This window comes from Urtica dioica, chromosome 9, assembly GCF_054948205.1.
Source record: "Urtica dioica subsp. dioica isolate 48M chromosome 9, U.dioica_male_clone48M_v1_H2, whole genome shotgun sequence".
Classification (NCBI taxonomy): Eukaryota; Viridiplantae; Streptophyta; class Magnoliopsida; order Rosales; family Urticaceae; genus Urtica; species Urtica dioica.
This window is the reverse complement of record NC_142764.1, coordinates 20,044,281-20,064,883: the sequence shown is the minus strand read 5'-3', so window position 1 is coordinate 20,064,883 and position 20,603 is coordinate 20,044,281. Positions and strand designations below refer to the sequence as shown.

Below are 20,603 nucleotides of genomic sequence, written 5' to 3'. Positions count from 1 at the left end.
TCCTCTCAGCCACCATCGTCGAGTTCATGCTTTTGGACGTCTCGTCATCGCTCGTCTTCACCGAAAAAGAAGTGAGACTCCTTATCTCTTTTCTTTTTCACTTTATTTGTTTTCACTATGATTTTCATTATAAGAAAATAATTGAATGGGTTTTCGGTTGCAAAATAATGCTCAGAATGAAATTTGTTGGCGTGGTTCTGATATCAAACCTCGTTTTTCGAGATGAACGATGCTTATTAAACAAATAATTTGAGTTATTACTGTAAATTATAGTTAATTTTTGTTATTTATAGTTAATTATTGTTAATATGCAACTGTGTTCATCTTCGTTTACAATTTTTTTTTGTTTGGATTTTTTGCAGTTACTAACTGTTAATTATTGTTAATTTCAATATATTTGTGTTTATTTCGATAAATTTGTTACAGAAACGCAGCCCGAATAAATTAGGGAGACTACGATTCAGTCTTTGAACGCCTCACTGAAGAGTAAAAATCGGAGCAAAGAGACAAAGTCATCCTTAATGGAGAGAGAGAGAGAGAGAGAGAGAGAGAGAATTGAGGAATGAATGGTAATTAAACATGACTATGATTACCTTATTTAATGACTTATTTTTTTTATTTTTTAATTCTGAAATATTTCATGAAGGGTGTTTTTTATACTTGATTATCGATAATGACTATTTTGCATAATTAACAAAATCTTGACTATTTAGTAAAATTTAAGTTTGCTATTGGCTAGTTAACAACTTTGGCTATAAGCTTATATTTGCTTATAGCGCCCGTATATAAGTAATTTTTAACAATAATTTTTTTTTATTGATAAGGTTAAATTTTTTTGTTTTTTGTTTCGTTTTTATAATTCATCCTTGCACATTTTTATAAATTTTAACTACATTAATTTTAACTATTTTTCAAATTTCTTACTGACTTTGTCTCAGCCTTAATTATTAATACTTGTTAGAAGTTAGGCCCCACTTGAATAATATACTCAGATATTCTTACTCGAAATAAACCAGGAAAATATAATAATAATTTTTATAGTGTTGTAGCTAAATAACCAATTTAAAACTATGAATTTACAAAATAGCTAAAGTTTATCTTAATTTAGTGAAATAGTCAAAATGTGCAGTAATCTGGTTTCAATTTTTTTTTTTTTTTTTGCCACGAGAGTAATTTTTTTGAAAGTGATAAATTACAGATAATAATCGTCAAAAAATTTAATCTTGACTGTTAACAAAATTTTGAAAACGTAAATTTGACTACTTTGCTGAAAAGTTGAAACTTTGGCTATTTTTCTAATCAATAAGTTTCAAATGACTATTTTGTACAATTTTTACATAATTTTAATTATACTAGGATTAGGAAAAGATATACATACTCAAAAGAACCCAATAATAATTTTTATTATACTAATCGGATTAGGAATAGGAAACATATATATATATACTCGGAACCCAAAAACTGAAGGCTGAAAAGGTTGATTTTACGTGGATTACAAGTCACAAAACCACTTGACGACTCTTCTCACTGAATCTCGTTCCCACCCATTGTTGCCGAATTTTATTTCGATTCTCTCCAGATTCATCCTCTGCTAATTTCTACTCCTCGTGTGTCACTAATTATGCATCGTGGAGGTCGAGGTCGAGGTCAGCGTCGGAGTTTTCACAACCTCTCATATCAAGATGATCAGAATTATCATCGCAAGACTGATCGTCTTCCTAAGCGTTTCACTGTAACCTTTCACTCTCTTGTCTCTTGTTACGGCTACTCTTTTTCTTCTTATTTTTAAACTGGTCTGTAGCTTGTGAGTTAGGGTTTAACTTTTTTTTTTCTTTCTTTCTGTGGATGGAAAAGGATGTTAAATTTTATTTTCCTTTTATTTTGCCCGGGGAGACGATTTTGTGAACTGCGGTTTCTTCTAATAATTCGTTTTAAGTTCGTTGGTGGTGTAAGTGTTTCAAATCAATTGCCGAAGCTCGTGACTTGGTTTTGATGTTGCAATCAAAAGTTCATATTTTGGGTCAGTGAAGTATTTATTTATTGATTCATTTATTTATTATATCATTATGAATGCATTGTAGGATCCAGGATTTGCTCCTCAAGAAGAACAAGAAAAATTGAATGATGGTGTGAAGCGTCAAGATCATGACAGCCTAAGTGAAACGCCGAGTTGTTCGAGTTCTGAAACAAATCAGATTATGCGAAACCTAGGGGCATATCCAACGGCCGATAATAAGACGATTATTATGAGTAATTTTGCGAAACTAGATATCTCTCAAGTGCCTTCATCAATTGATAAGGGGCCGAACGTGCCAGCTAGGAAGGGGAAATCTAAAGATTCCGAGATGCCCTTCGATATGATACTCCCGATCAAGAAAACCAGCGCGATTAAGTTGATTCCTTCTTTACTCGATAAGAACAGAGAGAAGCGGAAAGAATTGCAGCGCAACTTGGAAGGCGAAAATCGGATCATGCTGAGAAAAGGGATTGTTCTTCTCAAGGGTTACCTTTCTCTACACGATCAGGTACCTTTCTTTTCGAGCTTCATGAGCTTATTCTTATGGAAAAAAATATACAAAATAGCCATTTAAAACTAACTAATTAGCGAAATTGTCAAAGCTTTAAGTTTTAACAAAATAGTCATTTAAGTTACGTTGTCAAAAGTAAAAAAATTGTCACCATGATTGAGAGAAAATTTTCACTATCATTAAAAAAAAATCGAGTAAAAAAAGATTATTCAAAGATGATACTTGAACATTTTTTGTATATTAATACTATTTCACTCTATCGTATCAGACAAACCTTGAATATTTTGCAAATCTATTAATTTCAATTGACTATTAGCTATAAAACTTATCACAACTTGAATATCTTTAATGTGATGTCATTATAGATCAAAATAGTCGAGCAATGTCGCAATTTGGGAGTAGGTAGAGGCGGTTTCCACCGGCCTGGTTACCGCGATGGAGGAAAACTTCAGTTGAATATGATGTGCCTCGGTAAAAATTGGGACCCCGAAACAAGCAGTTACGGGGATCATAGGCCAAGCGACGGTGCTAAGCCACCCGTAATACCTACGGAGTTCTACGAATTGGTACGGCGAGCCATCAAAGATTCTCATTCCGTTATAGAGAAAAAATATGGAGTTGGGAGAGCAGAGAAGCAACTTCCATGGATGACACCGGACATCTGCGTTGTGAACTTCTATTCCTCGACTGGCCGACTAGGCTTTCATCAGGTTCGTAGCTTTTCGATATAATAAATAGTTTCTCAATGTTCTTATTGTCTCCCATATTGTCTATATTTGGTGCATTTTTTTTTAATGACATTGCGTATACGCTATGCTCTACAGGACCGCGATGAAAGCGAAAAAAGCCTCGAAGAAGGATTGCCCATCGTCTCGTTTTCCATAGGAGATTCTGCGCAATTTTTGTATGGTATGAAAGGGGATGCCGAGAAGGCAAAAAGGGTTGTTCTTGAATCCGGAGATGTTTTGGTATTCGGCGGAGAGTCGAGGAGAATCTTCCACGGTGTTGATTCTATCGAATCGGACACCGCTCCAGAGACCTTACTCGAGGCCACTAATCTCCGTCCCGGCCGGTTGAATCTTACATTCAGACAGTTCTGAAAGTACACGACTTTTTTTTTTGTACACACACAATACCTTAGTTTGAGAAGATTAAAATGTACGTATACAGTCTGTCCGTAGTAATTTATATTGTTATATTCCTTACAATGTAGAATTTTTGAGCTTTCTATAGATTTCAAGAGCATGCATATCCATCAAGCATAAGATAAATATTGGTTCAAAGCTGTAAAAACAGAAAAGTTCGAAATTATAAATGTAAGAAGCCTTCAATTAGTTCACGAGCGAGGATATGTGAACTCCAAAATTGGAAGTTGTTGTGATCGAGTCACAATCTCAGCGGATTGATGTGCGTAACAAAACCTTGATAGTTTTACATCAGACTCTCCATCATGGGATCAATAGTCGTCGAAGAACGCCATTGATAAGCGGAAATATAGTTAAGCTAAAACTAGCTCTAGTACCATAACAAAATTATGAAATTGGTAAGACCGGATTGAGAGAGAATAGAGAGAAGAGTAATGGCAGAAATACTTGAATCCATTTTATTTGTGTTGACTAGCTATATTAATAACTAAACAGATTACAATAAATACTCATTCACTTATTTATCACATATATTGATCTCTAATATCTCTAAGATGGGTGTGAATTAACCAGTGACTTAAGTTGTTACGCGTCATCTCATTGCATTACATTGAAAATATACATTGAATACTTTCAAATTTCTATTTAATTCAACAAAAAGTGAATTTCTACGATTTCTTTCATCATTTTTCGTCAAGAAAACGTAAACATAGTCGTCCTCTTATATGTAAATAGGATCTTACGCATCTTAATTAATTGACATAAATTTTTGTTTTCAAGTCTAATTTACTTTTTTCCACTTTAGTTTTAGACATAATTTTTCAATTAATTCGACTAACTTGATCTTTATATTTATAATGATGACAATAGTCCTATTATTATTCTTGTTAACCCATTGTGAGTCTTCCAATTTATGTCTACTGCTCTTAGAGTCTGGTAATTGGAATGAGTACAATCTAAATCCCTTAACAAGGATCCATTGGAGGGCAAGTCTGGTGCCAGCAGCCGCGGTAATTCCAGCTCCTATAGTGTATATTTAAGTTGTTGCAGTTAAAAAGCTCGTAGTTGGACCTTGGGGCTCTACTGCATATTTCACTTCTACGATTCTATTGATTTAACTTCGGAGCGGTACTACATAAATCAGATATACTGCTCTAAAGTTACACCAATATCGGTAAAGTTTTAAGTTTATTTTCAACATTCAAAATTCATTCAACAAATCAAATTTCATAAAGTAAAATACACATATTCTTCAATTTCTAGTCAAACAAAGTAATAACAAGTATCAAAATCCAAAATGTACGTTCTTTAAGATGGGGAGAGCAAACTCTTCAACTTATATAACAAATATAGTACTCTCCTTTTATAAGCTTTTAAAATATTGATCGGTTGACTATATTAACCAAGTGGGACTTTATTTCCCCTCTAAACTCGTATGTTTAGAACTTGCTATGTTCTAGGTATGAGGTGCCATTTTGCTACATGTTTCTCACATTTGCTACAAATATAAAAAAAATAAAAATTAAAAATCCCATTCTCGAGCAAAAATAAAAATAAAAATTAAATCCCATCCATAACATTAAAATTGATTTCCTGTACATTTTTTCTTAGCGCTCCCAACATAGTCAATTAATAGATGAACATGACTGTATAAGTTTTCTTGTTCCCTTATTATTTTTGGGTTAAGTTTTGCCATGCTCAAAAATCAGGCATTGTGATTTCCTCAAAAAAAAAAAAAAAAAACCAGGCATTATGAGATGTTAAAGTAACTCACTCGCTCACTATTGACCGCGAAGATAACTTACTAAACCGGTGTCGTTGGACCGATCAATACCGATCGGACCGGTTCTCGAGCGCCGTCGCCGCGGACTCGATGTGAAGGAGCAAACAAGAGTATACTTTTCTCTTCAACAGTTCCACGGTCTCCGTTACACCGCCGTCAATCTTGACCAGCCTGTCAAGCCACGCGTTCGCTTCCTTAAGCTGCGACAGAGTGACGGCGATCCGGTTATCCGGCTCGGCGGATCTCCGTCCCGTCCCGCTTTTCCCTTTCTTCTCCAGACGAAACCCTACGTCCAAAGCCGACGCCAAGAATCTGAGAAACCAAGACCTAGTTTCGCTCAACAGACTCTCTCTCAGCTCGTCGATCTCTCTCGCTCCGTCTCCTTTAGCCCATTCTAGTTTCTCGGCTCCGGCGAGTGACGTTTTCGCCGGCGACGATGATTTTGACGCGGTTTTTCCGAGAACTGAATTGGATTTGGTCTTGACGGATTTCTCGATGGTGAGAGGCTGTGAGATTGTGGTCAAAGGAAGAGGTTTGTTCTTCGACGACGGGACGGTCTCGTCCCAGTGTTCGAGGATCTCGTTGAGCGCGAAGAAGGCGGTGAATGAGACGTGTGGATTCTCCGGCGAGGCAGAGGAGCTAAGATCGGCAAACATACTGAAATAAATTCATCAGAATCAAGAATTATACAATTGACGATTGCGATGAATGTAAGTTTGGTTTTCTGTTTTAATACCTCAGGCATTTGACAAGACTCGCAGCTTTGGATGCCTCTTTTTGAGCTTCTGTTGCAACCAAAGAAGCTAAGTTCCTCCTTCTGAGCATTCCCTTGTATTATTTACAGACCAGAAAAAAAAAAGTGATTAACAAAACTAAACTCTCTCTTTAGCTCAAACAATAATTCCAAGTCAGGGAAAAACTGAATATACCTTTCCGTGCTTTAGAAGATTGGACGGCAAAGAAGACCAGAGAAGCGTCTCCGGCGAGCTATTCCTTTCTCTTCCTTTGTTCGACGACAAATTCGAGTTTACGTTCTCCTGTTTACTCGAACCACGCTTCGCCAGAGAAGTGTTCTTAGAAACCGCACCGACTCTCTCTCTGCCATTAGACGAAGAAATCTCCAATCTCGACGACGGTGCAGTGATATCGCCTACATTTTTCGAAGGAGTCACAGACCTCGGCTGTATCATCAATCCAACGAAAGGAAGAAAAATGAAACAAAAAAAATGGTAAGAAACTGCAAAAGAAAAATGAAAAAAGTACTAAAGCGTCAAAACTCCAACACGAATTTGTTTACCTGAGCATGATCAAGCTCGTGTTGCTTTCCTTTCTTGGAATCAGATGCAGCGAAACCCTGCATATACCTCGACGCCACGACCGCTCTTTCCTCTTTGATCGCAATCCTATGCCGCGTAACTAAAGGTGGGCAAAATCGTTAACCAGTTAAACCTTTAACCACTTTGAAACCGTTCAAAATTAATCCCTTGGTTAAGCGCGTCAAAGCGCGCACCTTTACTCGTAACCTCGTCTTGATGTTGGGGCGGGCCGTGGGGTTCGGGGGTTTGGGCCGGGTCGAGAATCTGCATGAGCTCCTTGGGGGTTCCGACGAAGGGGTGTCGGCCTTTGACGGGCCTGAGGCCCACGAGGACGGGTACGGGGCGACCCGGCCCGATTCGGTCGACGTAGAAGAACTGGCCGAGCTGAAGATCGTCGTTGAGGATGAGATCGTGGTCGCGGTCGGAGAGCGAAACGTAGGTCGAGTGGGACGAGTCCGAGACTTTGAGGAAGAAGCCGTGGTCGGGCCAGAGCTCCAAGCCCGTTATGGCCGGGACGATCCCGATCACTTGGAGGAGGACCGAGCGGTGGTCCCCGCGCACCCGAGCGTGCGTGTTGTTCACGCTCTCTAGAAGCTTTAACAACACTCCGGGCGTGAGTGACGCCATATATCTTTTTTTCTTTCTACCACGTCGAAAAAAGTATTGTCAACTGGTTTTCAGATAGAACTCTATGATAGTTAGTTAACGCGAGATTAGAACCCAAAATCTCGTTACGCCTGAACAATGAGATCAGGCTCAAGACGAGAGAGCGTGAAGAGTTATTATCTTGAAAATTGAAGAAACTTTCATCATTTTGTCAATTGATTTTGAGATAGAACTCTGTGTGAGATTAGAACCCAAAAACTCTATCGAGCACTTGCTCGAGACGAGTGAGCATAAAGAGTTACTATCTTGGTAACTCATTAAAAAAAAATAAAAAATCATGAGTTCCTTTTGATTGGCAATTTATTTTGAAATAGAAACTTGACAATCAATACATTATTAACCTTTTTGTTCTTGCTATCATTCTTTCTGTCAACGTAGAAACATGAAAATGAAATACATATGTACCTGAAAGTGGAAGCATAAAGGAATATAAAATGTGATTGCCAAATCGGAGCACTAACTCTGTAGCATGAAAACACAGTGCCTGAGGAAATACTGGAACACTTTGGGCAATGGCTGAACCAGATCAGCAAAAGCCTTTAGCTTCTTTTCTCTAATATTACTTTGTATGCCAGTCACGTAACTGTCGCTTCTCTTGGCTTTGAAGCCAAGCGACGAAAATAGCAACAAAATGCTGTGACAAATATTGCTATGGTGACTTTTCTTGTGATGTGAATGGAAGAATATAGTTCACTTTTTTTTTCAACCGTAATGTGACAGATCATCACTCTCGTATTGTATACTATAATAATGGGTATTTAAAGTTGGCTGTTGAGTCTCTTTTTCCCTCGTTGCCTTTTCCTTTTCACAGTTAGAGGAAGTGGAGCTATTGAGAAAGGTAAAGAGAGAGAGCATGGCAGGTATTTAATTATTCCATATATTAGAGAGAAAATAAAAAGAAAAAATTAAAACAAAAAAAGGTTTCGTGCCATGACCAGAAACTCTGTACACGTGAAACATTTATATAAAATGAATTCTGAGTATCATTCCTATCTTTCTCAATTTATTTATTGGTTCTTTTTTCTTTTATCTGTAGTACTATTGTATATGATAATTATTGTATTTTATGAACAAGACCCGACTTCTGTGGATAAATTGAAGGCGTGTCATATCACAATTCAGAACATAATACGTAAGAGCAGTGGTAATTTCATCAAATCTTTTACTATTTCGAAAAAGTCGACTCTTTTACGACTACAATGATTTAACGTGCATGTTTCCAAATAATCTTTTAATTGTTGACAGAATAAAGAATACTACCAAATAAAGTAAACTAAAATAAATTAAGCACAAGCGTGTATACGTCAAATAAGACACATGTAATTTCGATCATTCGTATTAAATAAATTATATAAATCTCTGTATTTTCCAACTAGTCATCTGTTGGAAACTAGTTCTATTTTGAAGACTATAATCATTTTTATACCAAAACAAGAACTATTACACTCATTGAAGAGTTTCAGATAACATTCACATAGCCTATTAGGAGTTCATAATTAAAGCACAACTTTTTACTTGATCTGTAAGCAATTCCAGAAGATTCCCCTCAAAGGAAGTCGGGTAGTTCAGTTGGGTGGCCAACTTTACAAAACTTGCTAAACAACAATATATAAAGAAGATAAAAATGGTAAAATATCACAAAATCCCTTGGTGTTGACCAAATGACACATTATTATCATCTAGTTGATTATGCTGTATTATAAAAGAGCCCACAGTTACGCTATGTGTTTTAGCTCGATCATAAAAAATAATAAACAAATACAAAATCGCTCTTGATTTGTGAATTAAAAAAACTCTTGTATTCAATTTCTCGTTAGACCAATTAACTTTTCTTATTGTTGATTTCTATACACAAGTACGTTTTAAATAGCAAAAATAAGCACCATATGTATAGTTAAAAACGTATAATTTTTTTTTTTACTTTATTCACAAATTTGAAAACAAATAGCAAAAAACATTATAAATTAGATAAATATTAAAAAAAAGTAAAATAGAAAAAATAGATATTATAAACCATATAAATTAGATTAACCTTGAAAATATATAGATTACATGGTATTAATTATAAATATGATGTTAATTTTGGCTATTTTTAGAAGTGTTAAGTGTACAGAAATCAACAATATTAAGGGTATATAGTACTAAGGGGTAAAAATGTTATCAATCATATTTTTCAAAAATAAAATTCAAGGATTTTTAAACACAAAAAGTAAAAGCTGATGGTTTGTTGTGAGAGAGTGTGGCATAGGGGATAATTATGTCATTTAACTAACTTAGTTTTTATGATACAGTGTAAAGCAAGGTATAATATTACGTTATTTGGTCAAAACTGGAAGTTGTTTCTTTTTGTGGTACTTTCTCAAAATCAAATTGGAAACAATAGTTCATAACTAAACAAATTGGACACTATATAAATTATTCATAAAATATCTACCCCTTAAAATTTTGAGTATGTAACATAGTAGTTAAAAAAAAAAAAAAAAAAAAAAATCTCAAGTGGCTTCCAACTGAGTATCCTGAAAGATAACCAAACTTGTGTTTTCCCTTAACATGTTGAGAGCATTCCATTATATTTCCTCCATTAAGTTTACGTGAGGTCATGGAATAGCTTTGAAAGGATTCTATATAAGAGATAGAACTCGATCCACTTGAATGAGTAGACACACCTGTTAAATTGAGACTATAACTATCTGGATCAATCATTTAAATTCGACGAGACTCAGTACAAGTACTCAGCTCTGATATCATGTAAACACAATCTAGCTGGATGCTTTTCTTCAGTGCTGAATCGGTATTAAATAAGGTAATAAGTGACCTAATTTCCCCCTAAAAAGAACTAATAATCTAAATCTCATAAAGGATGAGTATCTCTGTAGAGTAGAAACTAATTACAACTGACATGATTACTGACTAATTTACAAATATTACCGACTTATAACGGCTATTTGACTTGAAGTAATTGGAAAAGAGATTAATCTAAACAATTTTGCTTGACAAGGCAAGTAATAAATGTAATTTTAGAATTGCCCCGAACATGGAAGCTTTGCACCACACTCAACCAACGAGAAAGAAAAAAAGGAACAATTCAGGGACATTTGAAGATGAAGGAGAATCTCCATTACTTTGATTGAGAGGGAAAGTGATAAGATAGTTATAGAAGCTATTATTGGGCATATAATGAGCAAGCACATCACTCTCTTAAAATGTCAACAATGCTGATTTTGAACTAAATGTCACCATCAGATTTACAATCACGCCATGCAGAAACAAAGAATGCCTCTGTAACTACCAAAAAAATCACAATTACATTACGCCAATATGCGACTCATTGTCCAGAGTGACCTCCAAAAAGGTGAAAAAGAAAAGAAATATACACCATACTTTTTTCAACACAAGCAGGTACGTCGGTACGGGCTATAGCTAGAAGAAAAAATAACGAGGAAGGCCTCGTGAATCCGCCGAGAAGATGTACATGGATGGTCCGATTCCCAGATCGTTATCCTGATTTGATGGTCGTGCCGTGTCATGACTAACCTCAAACGAAACCACACTTTCACTACTTTATCTGAGCTTCGAGTCGCTTCCTTTGCTTCGGAATGATGAGAGCGAGAAGAACGAGCGCGGAGCTGTGCACATTCTAGTGTTAGCATCAATCTCACCATCTAGGTTAACAAACAATTTATACATTTTAGTAGTAAATTACCTTTTAACGAGCTTCCTGACAAATGATCATCTCTCAATTGGAAATTTACTGGAGGTGCCGGGATAGAGCTTTGCAATGATTCAACTGTTACAATCGAGAAGTAAAAAGAAAAAGAAAAACCAGAATGATGATTAAGCTTTAACAAAATCTCTACATAAAAAAAAAAATAAAAAAAAAGGTAGTTGACATTTTAAACACAAATTTTACCCTGTTCGTTGAACTCGTGTTCGTTAAAGCTATCATCGGAAGGGCCCTGAAAGAACCCCATTCTCGTCTTCCTCAAGTCTTCGGACGAGCGGTTGGCAAGATCTCGACCGTCTTCCACATCATCATCTCCTTCAGAAGTCGTGGCTGAAATCCAGTCCATCAAGCTGTCGGTTCCGCGGCTTTTCCTCCCAAACTTCAGAAGCCGTTTGAACCCTTTAGTCATATCCTTTCGGGACTGATTGTACGAAGAAGAGTTAGAAGCGATGACGGGTTTCTGAGCACTCCCCCATTTCTTTCTCATTCTGGCCGCGTCAGCCTCGGTTTGTGTGAGCCCGTGAGAGTTCCAAGAAGCCGGGCTTCCCATCGGAGAGTCGATGTCGGAGGTTTCGTTCCGATATGAAAACGGGTGGTTGAGACGAGAGTTCCACGACACAGGGCTCTCTCCTGGAGAGTCTTGGAGAACCCCAGCGGGATGAATGGCTGTGGCGGGTAATTCTGCGACTGAAGCGGGGTCGATTTGGGATAGTGATCTCGTTGAATCAAAGTTACCGGAATTGTCTGACTCCTGACTCAGTCTCGATTTTCCGTTGTCAATGTGGTCACTATCTTCCACTTCCATGGCTTTAAGCTCTTCGTTGTCATCGTCATCGTCGTCGTCGTCTTCTTCTTCTACTCTTTCTACTTCCTCTTCCTTCTCTGTATCTACAGATTCATCTGCCTCGAAGCCCAAGTCATTGATGTCTTCATTTTCCAAAGTTTCTGCAGCCGCGGAGGCTTTAAGCTTGGCATTGCTAACTCCAGAACCGGGACCTATCCCATTGCCTTTCCTTAGGAAGGGCTTTGTTGTACCTGCATTTTTCAGTAACTTTTCATATATACTCTTCTGATCAGTTTGCTCTATATTGAATTTCAGTTGCGACAAAACTACACCTTCAGAATTCAAAGACGGCAAATCCTTGGACTCCACAGGATTAGCCGCGCTTTTCCGCAGAGCGTGAGACCGCCGTGGCTTCTCATCCTTGAGAGTAATTGCCTCTTCGCTTGCACTCTTGTTCCGGGAATAACTTCTCACCTGTGAGCTACGCATGGCTGTTTTGCTTGCTCCGGAAGAGGGCTTTGTGTTTTCTTTTCTGAGATCGGAGAAGTTTGGAACCGACGCTGCCATGGGATTCTCTGACTGTGCTCTTCGCCTCCCTGAATTGGAATTTGAAAGCTTGGATGATGACCTGGGAGCCGGTGCTGCATTCGTACGAGCCATTGACGATGATAAATTCCTGTTGGGAAAAGGTTTCTTTGTTTGGCTGGGTCTAGAAGCACCCTCTCCCGAAGACCCCTCGCTAAGAAATCTATCTTGACAGTAAAATTTCTGTCCTGAAAATTCAGAAGGATCTTCTTCCTCTTCACTTGGCAGTGAATCTATCGACTGTTACCCAGAGGAAAACTCAACACTGTTAGACACAAATACAATTACAAAGGTGTTGCTAGAAAGAGATGTGTATCGAAAATTTGAACATATCGAGTTTCCTAAACTCGTAACTGGATTTATAAAAATACCTGTCCCCTCTTCAAACCAGAGCGTACGTTGAAGGACCTGAGTTTTTCTGCACGCCAACGAGCACTAGATGCTGAATCTTGTCTCTCTGCCGATCCTGAAAACTTGGCCTTCAACTCTACGCTACTCTGCTCAAGACTTTCCTGCATGGCTTTCAACTTGGCTTTTCTCTCCACCCCTTTAGAACCCAACTCGTCCCTAAGTTTAGCATCCCTTTTTTGCATATATCTCTCGTAAAATTTTCCCCTAGACTCTTCTGAAAACCCGAGGTCTGAGAAATTCCTCGTCAGAGAATCAGCGGAATTGGGGGCATCGATGCCTTTCTTTGTGACGGGCGTGCTGAACTTGACTGCATCACTAAACCCACCAGAAGATTCTTCTATCGTGCTTTTTTCGGGTAACTGTACTGGAGTTATCTCATCTGTTGCTGGTTTCGTGTCTGCGGGTTTACTTCTTCGCGCCGAACCAGACTGATCCGTAGGCACCCGGAGCTTATGCTCTGCAAAAAGCTTTTCGAGTTCATTTGCCTTCACTTTAAGCTCATCATTCAGCTCCTGATTTCCCTTGGTCTGCCTTACTCTCTGAATTTGTTCTGCTGGTAGTTTTGATGTTGTCACTGAGCTCTCCTGGTTTGATGAGAACTTCTTGAGGTTAAAGTCTGATTTGCTCTCTTTATCGGGCAAAAAGCTTCCGTCCCTCTTGACCTGTAACTTCTTGACGGGCTCGCGAACGGAAGAAACAGGTTTATGGAGTTTCATTTTCTGAAAACCAGAATCGTCTGCTTCTATTTGTTGACCTCCCAAGGACGTAAAATCACCTTCGCTCCCCTCAAATCCTCCCGTAAGCGACGATCTCCGTTGATGCTGGGGAGGCAGCTTATCACCCTCGGCTGATTTCGGCAGAGTTGGGACCGCCTCCTTCAGTTTCAGTCCGCTGCCGAAATCAAATTGCCCCGAAGAAGATCGAGAATGACTTCGGAAAGTTCTTGGACGAGAAGGAATCAGCGACTCAGTAACCTGTTCAGAATCTTCCACCTTATTCACAGACCCGCTTTCGGACGGAACAACTCCTCCCTTACCGACCTGAAACTTCGCTCCCGAGAAAATCTCCACCCTCTCCGAAGACCCCCTTGGTTGAGCCGTGGAGTCTGCCTCCTCGGACCCACTGCTCTGATTTTCTCTGTTTGAGAGTCTCAATTTCTCGTCAGAGACCTTATGATCACTCAAGCCAACCTGATCGGCCCTTTGAAAAGAGAACTTGAATTGGGGCTGAGAAACCGCTGGCTCCTTCTGACTCTCCTCGTCTCTTCTATTAGAACTGGCACTCTGAGTCTGCTCCTCCACTTGGTCTTTGATCCTGGTCTCTGCTCTAATCGATGAGGTGGAATCATTTAACCCTCTCTGATCCTTGGCTTCGGAGTCCCCAGATACAATAAAACTGGGCTTGGCATGAGAAGCAGAGGAAGCAGAAGATGGCGTACACAAGGGACTCTCTGTATCCTTCTTCTCACCACTCAGATCGATACTCATGTCGCTGACACCACTCCATCTCCGCAAAACGCCCCTCTCGAGCCCGACTGTCAGCGCCGACGAGACGTCGGAGGAGAGCCTCCTCAGCTCTACTGACTTCCCAACCACAACAGGTTTGCCACCACTTCCGGGACCAGATTGCTCCTTCTGCTTGTTCTCGAAGAGATTGATACGGTCCTGAACGCTGAGCCGCCTCGCCGCTGGACCCGATGAAGAAGAAGAAGAAGGAGAGGGTTCGCTCTGAGAAGGCTGTTCCTTCCCTGTCTCTGTGTCCCCTTTTTGTGTCTCTTCCTTGACTTCGTTTTTCGCATTTAGTGTAGAAGATGAGGTGGTGGACACGTGGGCCTTGGTCTCGTGGCAAGTGGCCCGTCTTGATTGGTCTAAGAGGGTTTGTGAAGGGAGATGGGGTGCAGAGGATTCTTCTGTGGGGTCATCGATGGACATATCAGAGCCATAGGATGATCTAACAGCACTGTCATCGACACTTGGCTTCCATCCATTGCTCAACTCAGGTCTTCTTTGGCAAAGGGATACAAACTTGGTGCACGCTTCGCTGCACAAATCATTGAAAAAATCCCTAGTAAGTTTATTTATTCAGATATTCAAAAAAGGTGACAGCCAAATATTGATCAAGTTGAGAAGTATAAGGTTGTTGAGATATGAAAAATAGGAAAGGGCCACTTCAACTGCTGTACCTATCATTGTTTTGACAGATAATATTAGCACTTTTTTATTATTATTATTATTATTGTTATCCATCAATATCTTAATTTTAATAAAAATTAACACGGGTTCCTTGATATTTTCTAGTGGACTACATACGACTCGTTTGATTTTGATGTGATGACCATATCAAAAAGAGTTTTAAAATAGGCTCCAGAAAAGCAGGCATAATACATGGCATATATGAGATTTTAGTAGCTTACTTGGATCCCACTTTGAAAAAGATTATTCTCCATTAAACCTGTAATATTATATTTCTGCTCTCCACAATCATCACTACTGATGATGGTACAATTGACTCGGATAATAAATTTGGGAGCAAATTAGATGTGGAAGTACCAGATCCAATGATGTACATTCTATAGCTCCAAAAACTTAGTCTCTATCGTATTTTTATTATTATATTATATTATTTTGGTAAGGCAGTACGTCCATCTTAATTTATCTATGTAGCCTGGCCTTTAACCACTAACCTAATACCCCTAAAGTAAGTTAGACTGTTTTGATTAGTTATACCAAAGTAGGGCCTTAATTATTAAATTTACGGTCACATAAAATATATTTTAAAAAAAAATTAGGCATTACCATGGCTTATTTAAACGCAAAAAGAAAAAAAGGAAGAAGAATTGAGCTAAGATGTAAAGAGGCCAATAGATGAAGATAGTTTCATTGCCACATTGATCTAACCTCCCTCCATATACAAAAATAAAACCCCATATAAAGGACAGACACAGAAAAACTGTTGACCTTGGGTGTATAAGTGCTATGGAAGGAGATAAAGGGATTTATCAAAATTAAGTTCATGTAAAGATGGAAATTCTAATTAGTTATACCAAAGTAGGGCCCTAATTAGGAAACTCAAGAACACATGAAAATTGGTTTAACCATGGCTGATTTAAACCCAAAAAAAGGAAGATGTGACGGGGCTAATGGTTCAAAATGGCTTCCTAGCCATATTGGTTTATCCATATAAATATTTTTTTAAACAATGAAGTATCACATATAAAAGACAGAAACAGAAATAGTGCGGAGAGCATAAGTCAGAGACAGATAGGTTGTATACAAGCTGCACTAAGTACAGAAAGAGCAGGAGATAAAAGAGTATGCCCACATATAAAGTTCAGTACAAGATGGAATTTCTAAGAGCTCTTACTTTAAGCGATGGGCACCAAATCGATCTGCAAAGACTTGAAGATCTGAGATGGCATTGGGGTTGAAACCAGCCGCTGATGCACGAGCATAAGCTGTGACTAAGTCTTGCTTGACCGCGGAAAGCCGTACATCAATAGCTCTCAAAAGCTCCTTCCTGCAAAACGACAAACAGAGTAAAAAGGATATAAAAAGTAACTTGCAAGATTAGAAACAAAAATCCTTGCCAGTAAAAGTGAAAATTTGAGAAGGTAATCGAACAAAGTGGCTCGAGATGGCGATGGCTACTGTAAAAGTATATTCCAACCACAACTTGGAAGAAGAAGAAAAAAAAAAATTTGTAGCGAACGAGTAAAAAACGTTGATGAATTTTAAGAACCATCTACAATTCTTGATATAATAAATCAGAGTATTACTTCGTTGCATCAGCTGAGGCAGTGGATCCTGCTCCTTCTCCACCTGCAGCAATTATATAAAAACGAAATTGTCATTTTCATTAAATTAAGTATGAGCAAGATCAACACTAAGATTAGAACATTAAGCTTAGAATGTGTTAAACTACTGATTATGAATCAAAGTTACTGATTGCAAGTACTCAAACATCTATCGGGCCTTTCAAATGTCCCAAAACCAGGAACCCCAACCCAACCCATAGGACAATGAATCATGTTGGAGTATTACTTTGAATAATATTTATTAACACCAAATTAGAAGCAAATCGCAACTCTTTGTATAAGATATGTAGGCATAACAGTTACAATACTCCCAAGAGGCTACTCATGGGTATTGCATCGAATTTGGTGCAAGTAGAGACTTTAGATATCTTGTAACCATCTCTATTCAGATAGTTGGTTACAACTATCATACCCTTGATTGTTGTACTATTAGTAATTCAATGTCTTCTCACGCGTAACATAGACGCACAACAAAGAAACGGATGCGAAACCCAGTAGCATCAATTAAAACAAAATATTACTCAGGAACGACAGCTCCAAACATTTCAAGAAACCTACCACTAGATCACCGAATTTAGTTTTATCTAAATGTGCCACTCTACATACCTTAGAATCCAATGAAAGAGATTTCATAACACTTTTCTAGTGATAACACATTGGACGCAACTGCAGAAGTTTGATATCAACCACTCTAAAAAGCCCCAGAAAAAAGCATCGGAAAGAATATTAGAAAAGGTACTGAAAATCCAAGGAAGATGATAGATAGCATTGGAGTTCTGTTCAACTTAAAGAAGACCCAAAATCATCAAAATTAGAGCGACATCTCACATTAAATACATATAAATAAAGCTATGTACTACTACTATTATCACTTGTTAGACTGAATGGAATTCTGAGTTTGGATTATATGGAACCACCTAATGAGCCACCCATTAACAACTATATAAAAACACAGCATATAACTTCCGCATTACTGGAACATGGTATACTGTCGATGTTTGGGTACAGTGTTCCTCTGCTTGCCAACAGGGCAGGGTTATAGAGTAAGACTTGTTTACGATGTGAACTTTAACTTGGCATTATTGCCTACATTTAGAGAAAAATGATAACCCGTATATACTTCCAGGAAACCAGCAGATGCAAGTCTAACTATAACACTTGCAGGTGAGAGAAAAATATCCAATAAATCTGCTGCTTTGAATCTCTGATAGACTGCCTTCAAATACGAAACAAGGTCTAATCTTTCAACCCATTTTAAGCTAGCTTCTCAAAGTAGTCAAATTGTACTTCCTCTACCAATTCCAAAGTCCACCACAAAAGCATTAGTAAATTTATCTCCAATGAAAACATCAGAGCTCCAACTAACAAACAGTCCCATTGTTGGCTCAAACTACATTTCAAGATGATTGGAATTCCTGGTTGTGCTTGTCTGTTGGCTCAAACTGTCCCATTGTTCTAAATATTCGAAAAGGGTACGGGCATTCCTATTTCGAACATGCTTCGTTCTGGATACTAAGATCATAGAATTCAGCTGGTTGAAATTATTATAAAATAATTATACAAAAAAAAAAGGAAAATAGAACATACCAAGTGCTCCAGAGTGCTGATCTCCCATTCCCTGATAAAAATATTAATATAGGGTAAGCAAAATTAAATAACAAGAATCAAAATTTAATATTATTGTTATTATCATTATTCTGCATCTAATCAAAGCAGAAAAATCACCTGAGAATATATTTTCCGTGCTGCCTCTAGTTGAGACATCTCTGCATCCAATGTATTAACTAGTTCCACGACTTCTGGCGTACTTACAAACCGCACAAACCTAAAAGAAACGGGGCCAACCAAAGGAAACTTAGTCAACTCGACAAATAATGAAAATTTCTCAAACATCATTTTTATAACATTACAAGAAAAAACCTTTCAAGTGTTCCTTTGGTGAACCAAATCTCGGCATTTCTAGATCTCCCAGCTTCAAGTTTAATCGACTGAACTGCAAGCGCAACTTGCTCTTCCGCAACCTTTAAATGACTCACAAATGGTTTGACTGATCCCGATGCAAGTTTCTCCATGTCTCCATCGCTACAGACCAATAATTCACACCTTCATGGAACACGACCGACAAGATATGTCAAAATGATATAAACCAAAACTCCAAACTTTGAAAGACTGGAAATATCATTCTCACCGTGATCGCCTCGGTGACAACTGAAACACAGCATAATCAAGAGGCGTTTCAGACTTCATTTTTTCTCTTCTGATGCGATTATTCTATACTTATTCTGTTCTCTTCATCGCCGAAATGAAAGTCTCCATAACACCGTGAATCCTGGCGATACAGAGTAAGCAATTCAAAAAACAGATTCAGAAATTTAGAACAAAAGCAAAAACTCTCCTGAACATTCTCACTTTCACGAGTTCAACTATGAATATATTTAAAAAAAATTCTAGGACTAATAAGGAATGAAAGGAATGTTGTTTGCTGAAACACCCATAATCAGTGTGAAGTAGCTAAAACCTACCAAATTCAGACCAAAACGCTCGCCAAAACCAAACCAGTAGATCTTAGCCCTAAGACCCTTGGCAACATCATAATGCACACAGAGTTTGAACACTTTTTCCCAAAAATAGAAACCAATAAAAGCGGCACATATATCCGATAAGTTTCAGATCTGATTCAAAGGAATCGGAGCCCAAATGCCGTGTCAAATAAACCCGGATAGATGAGTGTACTTCGACTCAAGAACAACTTCACATATCCAACAATGTCCGACAAAACCCAGAGAGAGAAAAAGAAAAGAAGAAGAAGAAAAAGCGCTCACACACACACACACACTTACATGCACACAAGCAAAAATAAAATAAAATTGGAGTCCGAAAAAAAAAAAGAATCAGACAAAATTAGGAGACGAATGCGAAGCCGATCGTCGAAATCAGAGACGAACCTGAGAGCTCAATCCAGGAGATCTTCGATTGCTTAATCGGATTGATAGATTTCAAATTCGCACCGGCATTACGCTCTCACACACTCTCTTTCTACATAAAGTATGTATGTATGTACATTTCTCTTCATATATATCGCTCTTCTTCTTCTAGGTCTCCCTTATGGCGATTAACCGAGTTCTCCAAATCTTTAGCCTATTTGAAATTTTTTGCAAGTAAATTTTACTCTTCTTTATTATTCTAATATACTTAAAATAATAAAATATAAAAAATGGGCTACTAAACAATGAAACTATTTTTTTTGCTTTACTCACAGTTCTGAAATGTAATCTTAATTTCCTTATATATATATATTTATTTTCTTTTGCTTGACTTGCTTTCTCTCTCTCTCTCTACACTTGGAGAGAGAAAGGATGGAGAGAGAGTGTGTGAGTATTGTGCTGTTGTTGTTGGGCTTCAGACAAATTTTGTCTGTAACTTGTATAATCTATAGACGAGGCTTTTTTTTTTTTTTGTTCAAAGAGACGAGGATTTGAAAGACGGAAAGAGACTCATTGCTGGTCACCATATGACGACTTTACTAAAATACCCTTCGTTCATTTTACGTCAAATTACCATTTTGTCCATCGTATATGAGATTATTGATTTGTACTGTCCTGTACTCTTTTCTTTCTAAATGTTTTTTTAACTTTGATCTATAAAAAAGATTAAAAATAACATATGCATGGCATCTAAACGCTATCTGGTACACATTAATTCAGCTTAATAAGATTTACTACAATTAATTAGAAATCTTACATAATAAAAAAAAGGAAAAATGGTATGAAGTAACCAATTCAAACTATGACTTTTGCAAAATAGTCATAGTTTCATTAGGTATAGCAAAATAGTCAATTGAAAGTAC

The 20,603-nt window shown here is 37.8% G+C and overlaps 3 protein-coding genes across 6 annotated transcripts; 1 reads left to right on the top strand and 2 right to left on the bottom strand.

Moving 5' to 3' along the window:
- The first annotated feature begins 2,222 nt into the window (after positions 1–2,222).
- LOC149385619 (DNA N(6)-methyladenine demethylase ALKBH1C-like) lies at positions 2,223–3,628 on the top strand. The gene is made up of 3 exons (XM_089627437.1): positions 2,223–2,525; positions 2,894–3,238; positions 3,353–3,628. Exons 1-3 carry the CDS (start codon positions 2,247–2,249, stop codon positions 3,626–3,628), a joined length of 900 nt encoding a protein of 299 aa, XP_089483563.1. The 5' UTR covers positions 2,223–2,246.
- A 1,615-nt stretch (positions 3,629–5,243) lies between these two features.
- On the bottom strand, positions 5,244–8,053 carry LOC149385618 (protein CORTICAL MICROTUBULE DISORDERING 1-like). Of its 3 annotated transcripts, XM_089627236.1 has the most exons (6): positions 7,844–8,053; positions 6,967–7,415; positions 6,754–6,872; positions 6,386–6,637; positions 6,193–6,284; positions 5,244–6,113 (listed from the first exon to the last, which is right to left on the bottom strand). In XM_089627236.1, the coding sequence occupies exons 2-6, from the start codon at positions 7,397–7,399 to the stop codon at positions 5,501–5,503; spliced, it is 1,509 nt and encodes a 502-aa protein (XP_089483362.1). In that variant the 5' UTR covers positions 7,400–7,415; positions 7,844–8,053; the 3' UTR covers positions 5,244–5,500. The 3 variants fall into 3 exon arrangements, with proteins under 3 accessions (XP_089483362.1, XP_089483361.1, XP_089483363.1); XM_089627235.1 differs by lacking the exon at positions 7,844–8,053 and having other exon boundaries at positions 6,967–7,488; XM_089627237.1 differs by lacking the exon at positions 7,844–8,053 and having other exon boundaries at positions 5,244–6,095; positions 6,967–7,488.
- Positions 8,054–10,701: 2,648 nt separating this feature from the next.
- On the bottom strand, positions 10,702–20,160 carry LOC149385617 (uncharacterized). Of its 2 annotated transcripts, XM_089625133.1 has the most exons (12): positions 19,702–20,158; positions 18,945–19,085; positions 18,677–18,859; positions 18,482–18,581; positions 18,344–18,374; positions 16,718–16,760; positions 16,306–16,458; positions 12,903–14,982; positions 12,279–12,771; positions 11,349–12,197; positions 11,142–11,225; positions 10,702–11,064 (listed from the first exon to the last, which is right to left on the bottom strand). In XM_089625133.1, the coding sequence occupies exons 2-12, from the start codon at positions 19,001–19,003 to the stop codon at positions 11,000–11,002; spliced, it is 4,140 nt and encodes a 1,379-aa protein (XP_089481259.1). In that variant the 5' UTR covers positions 19,004–19,085; positions 19,702–20,158; the 3' UTR covers positions 10,702–10,999. The 2 variants fall into 2 exon arrangements, with proteins under 2 accessions (XP_089481259.1, XP_089481258.1); XM_089625132.1 differs by having other exon boundaries at positions 11,349–12,771; positions 19,702–20,160.
- Positions 20,161–20,603: the final 443 nt, after the last annotated feature.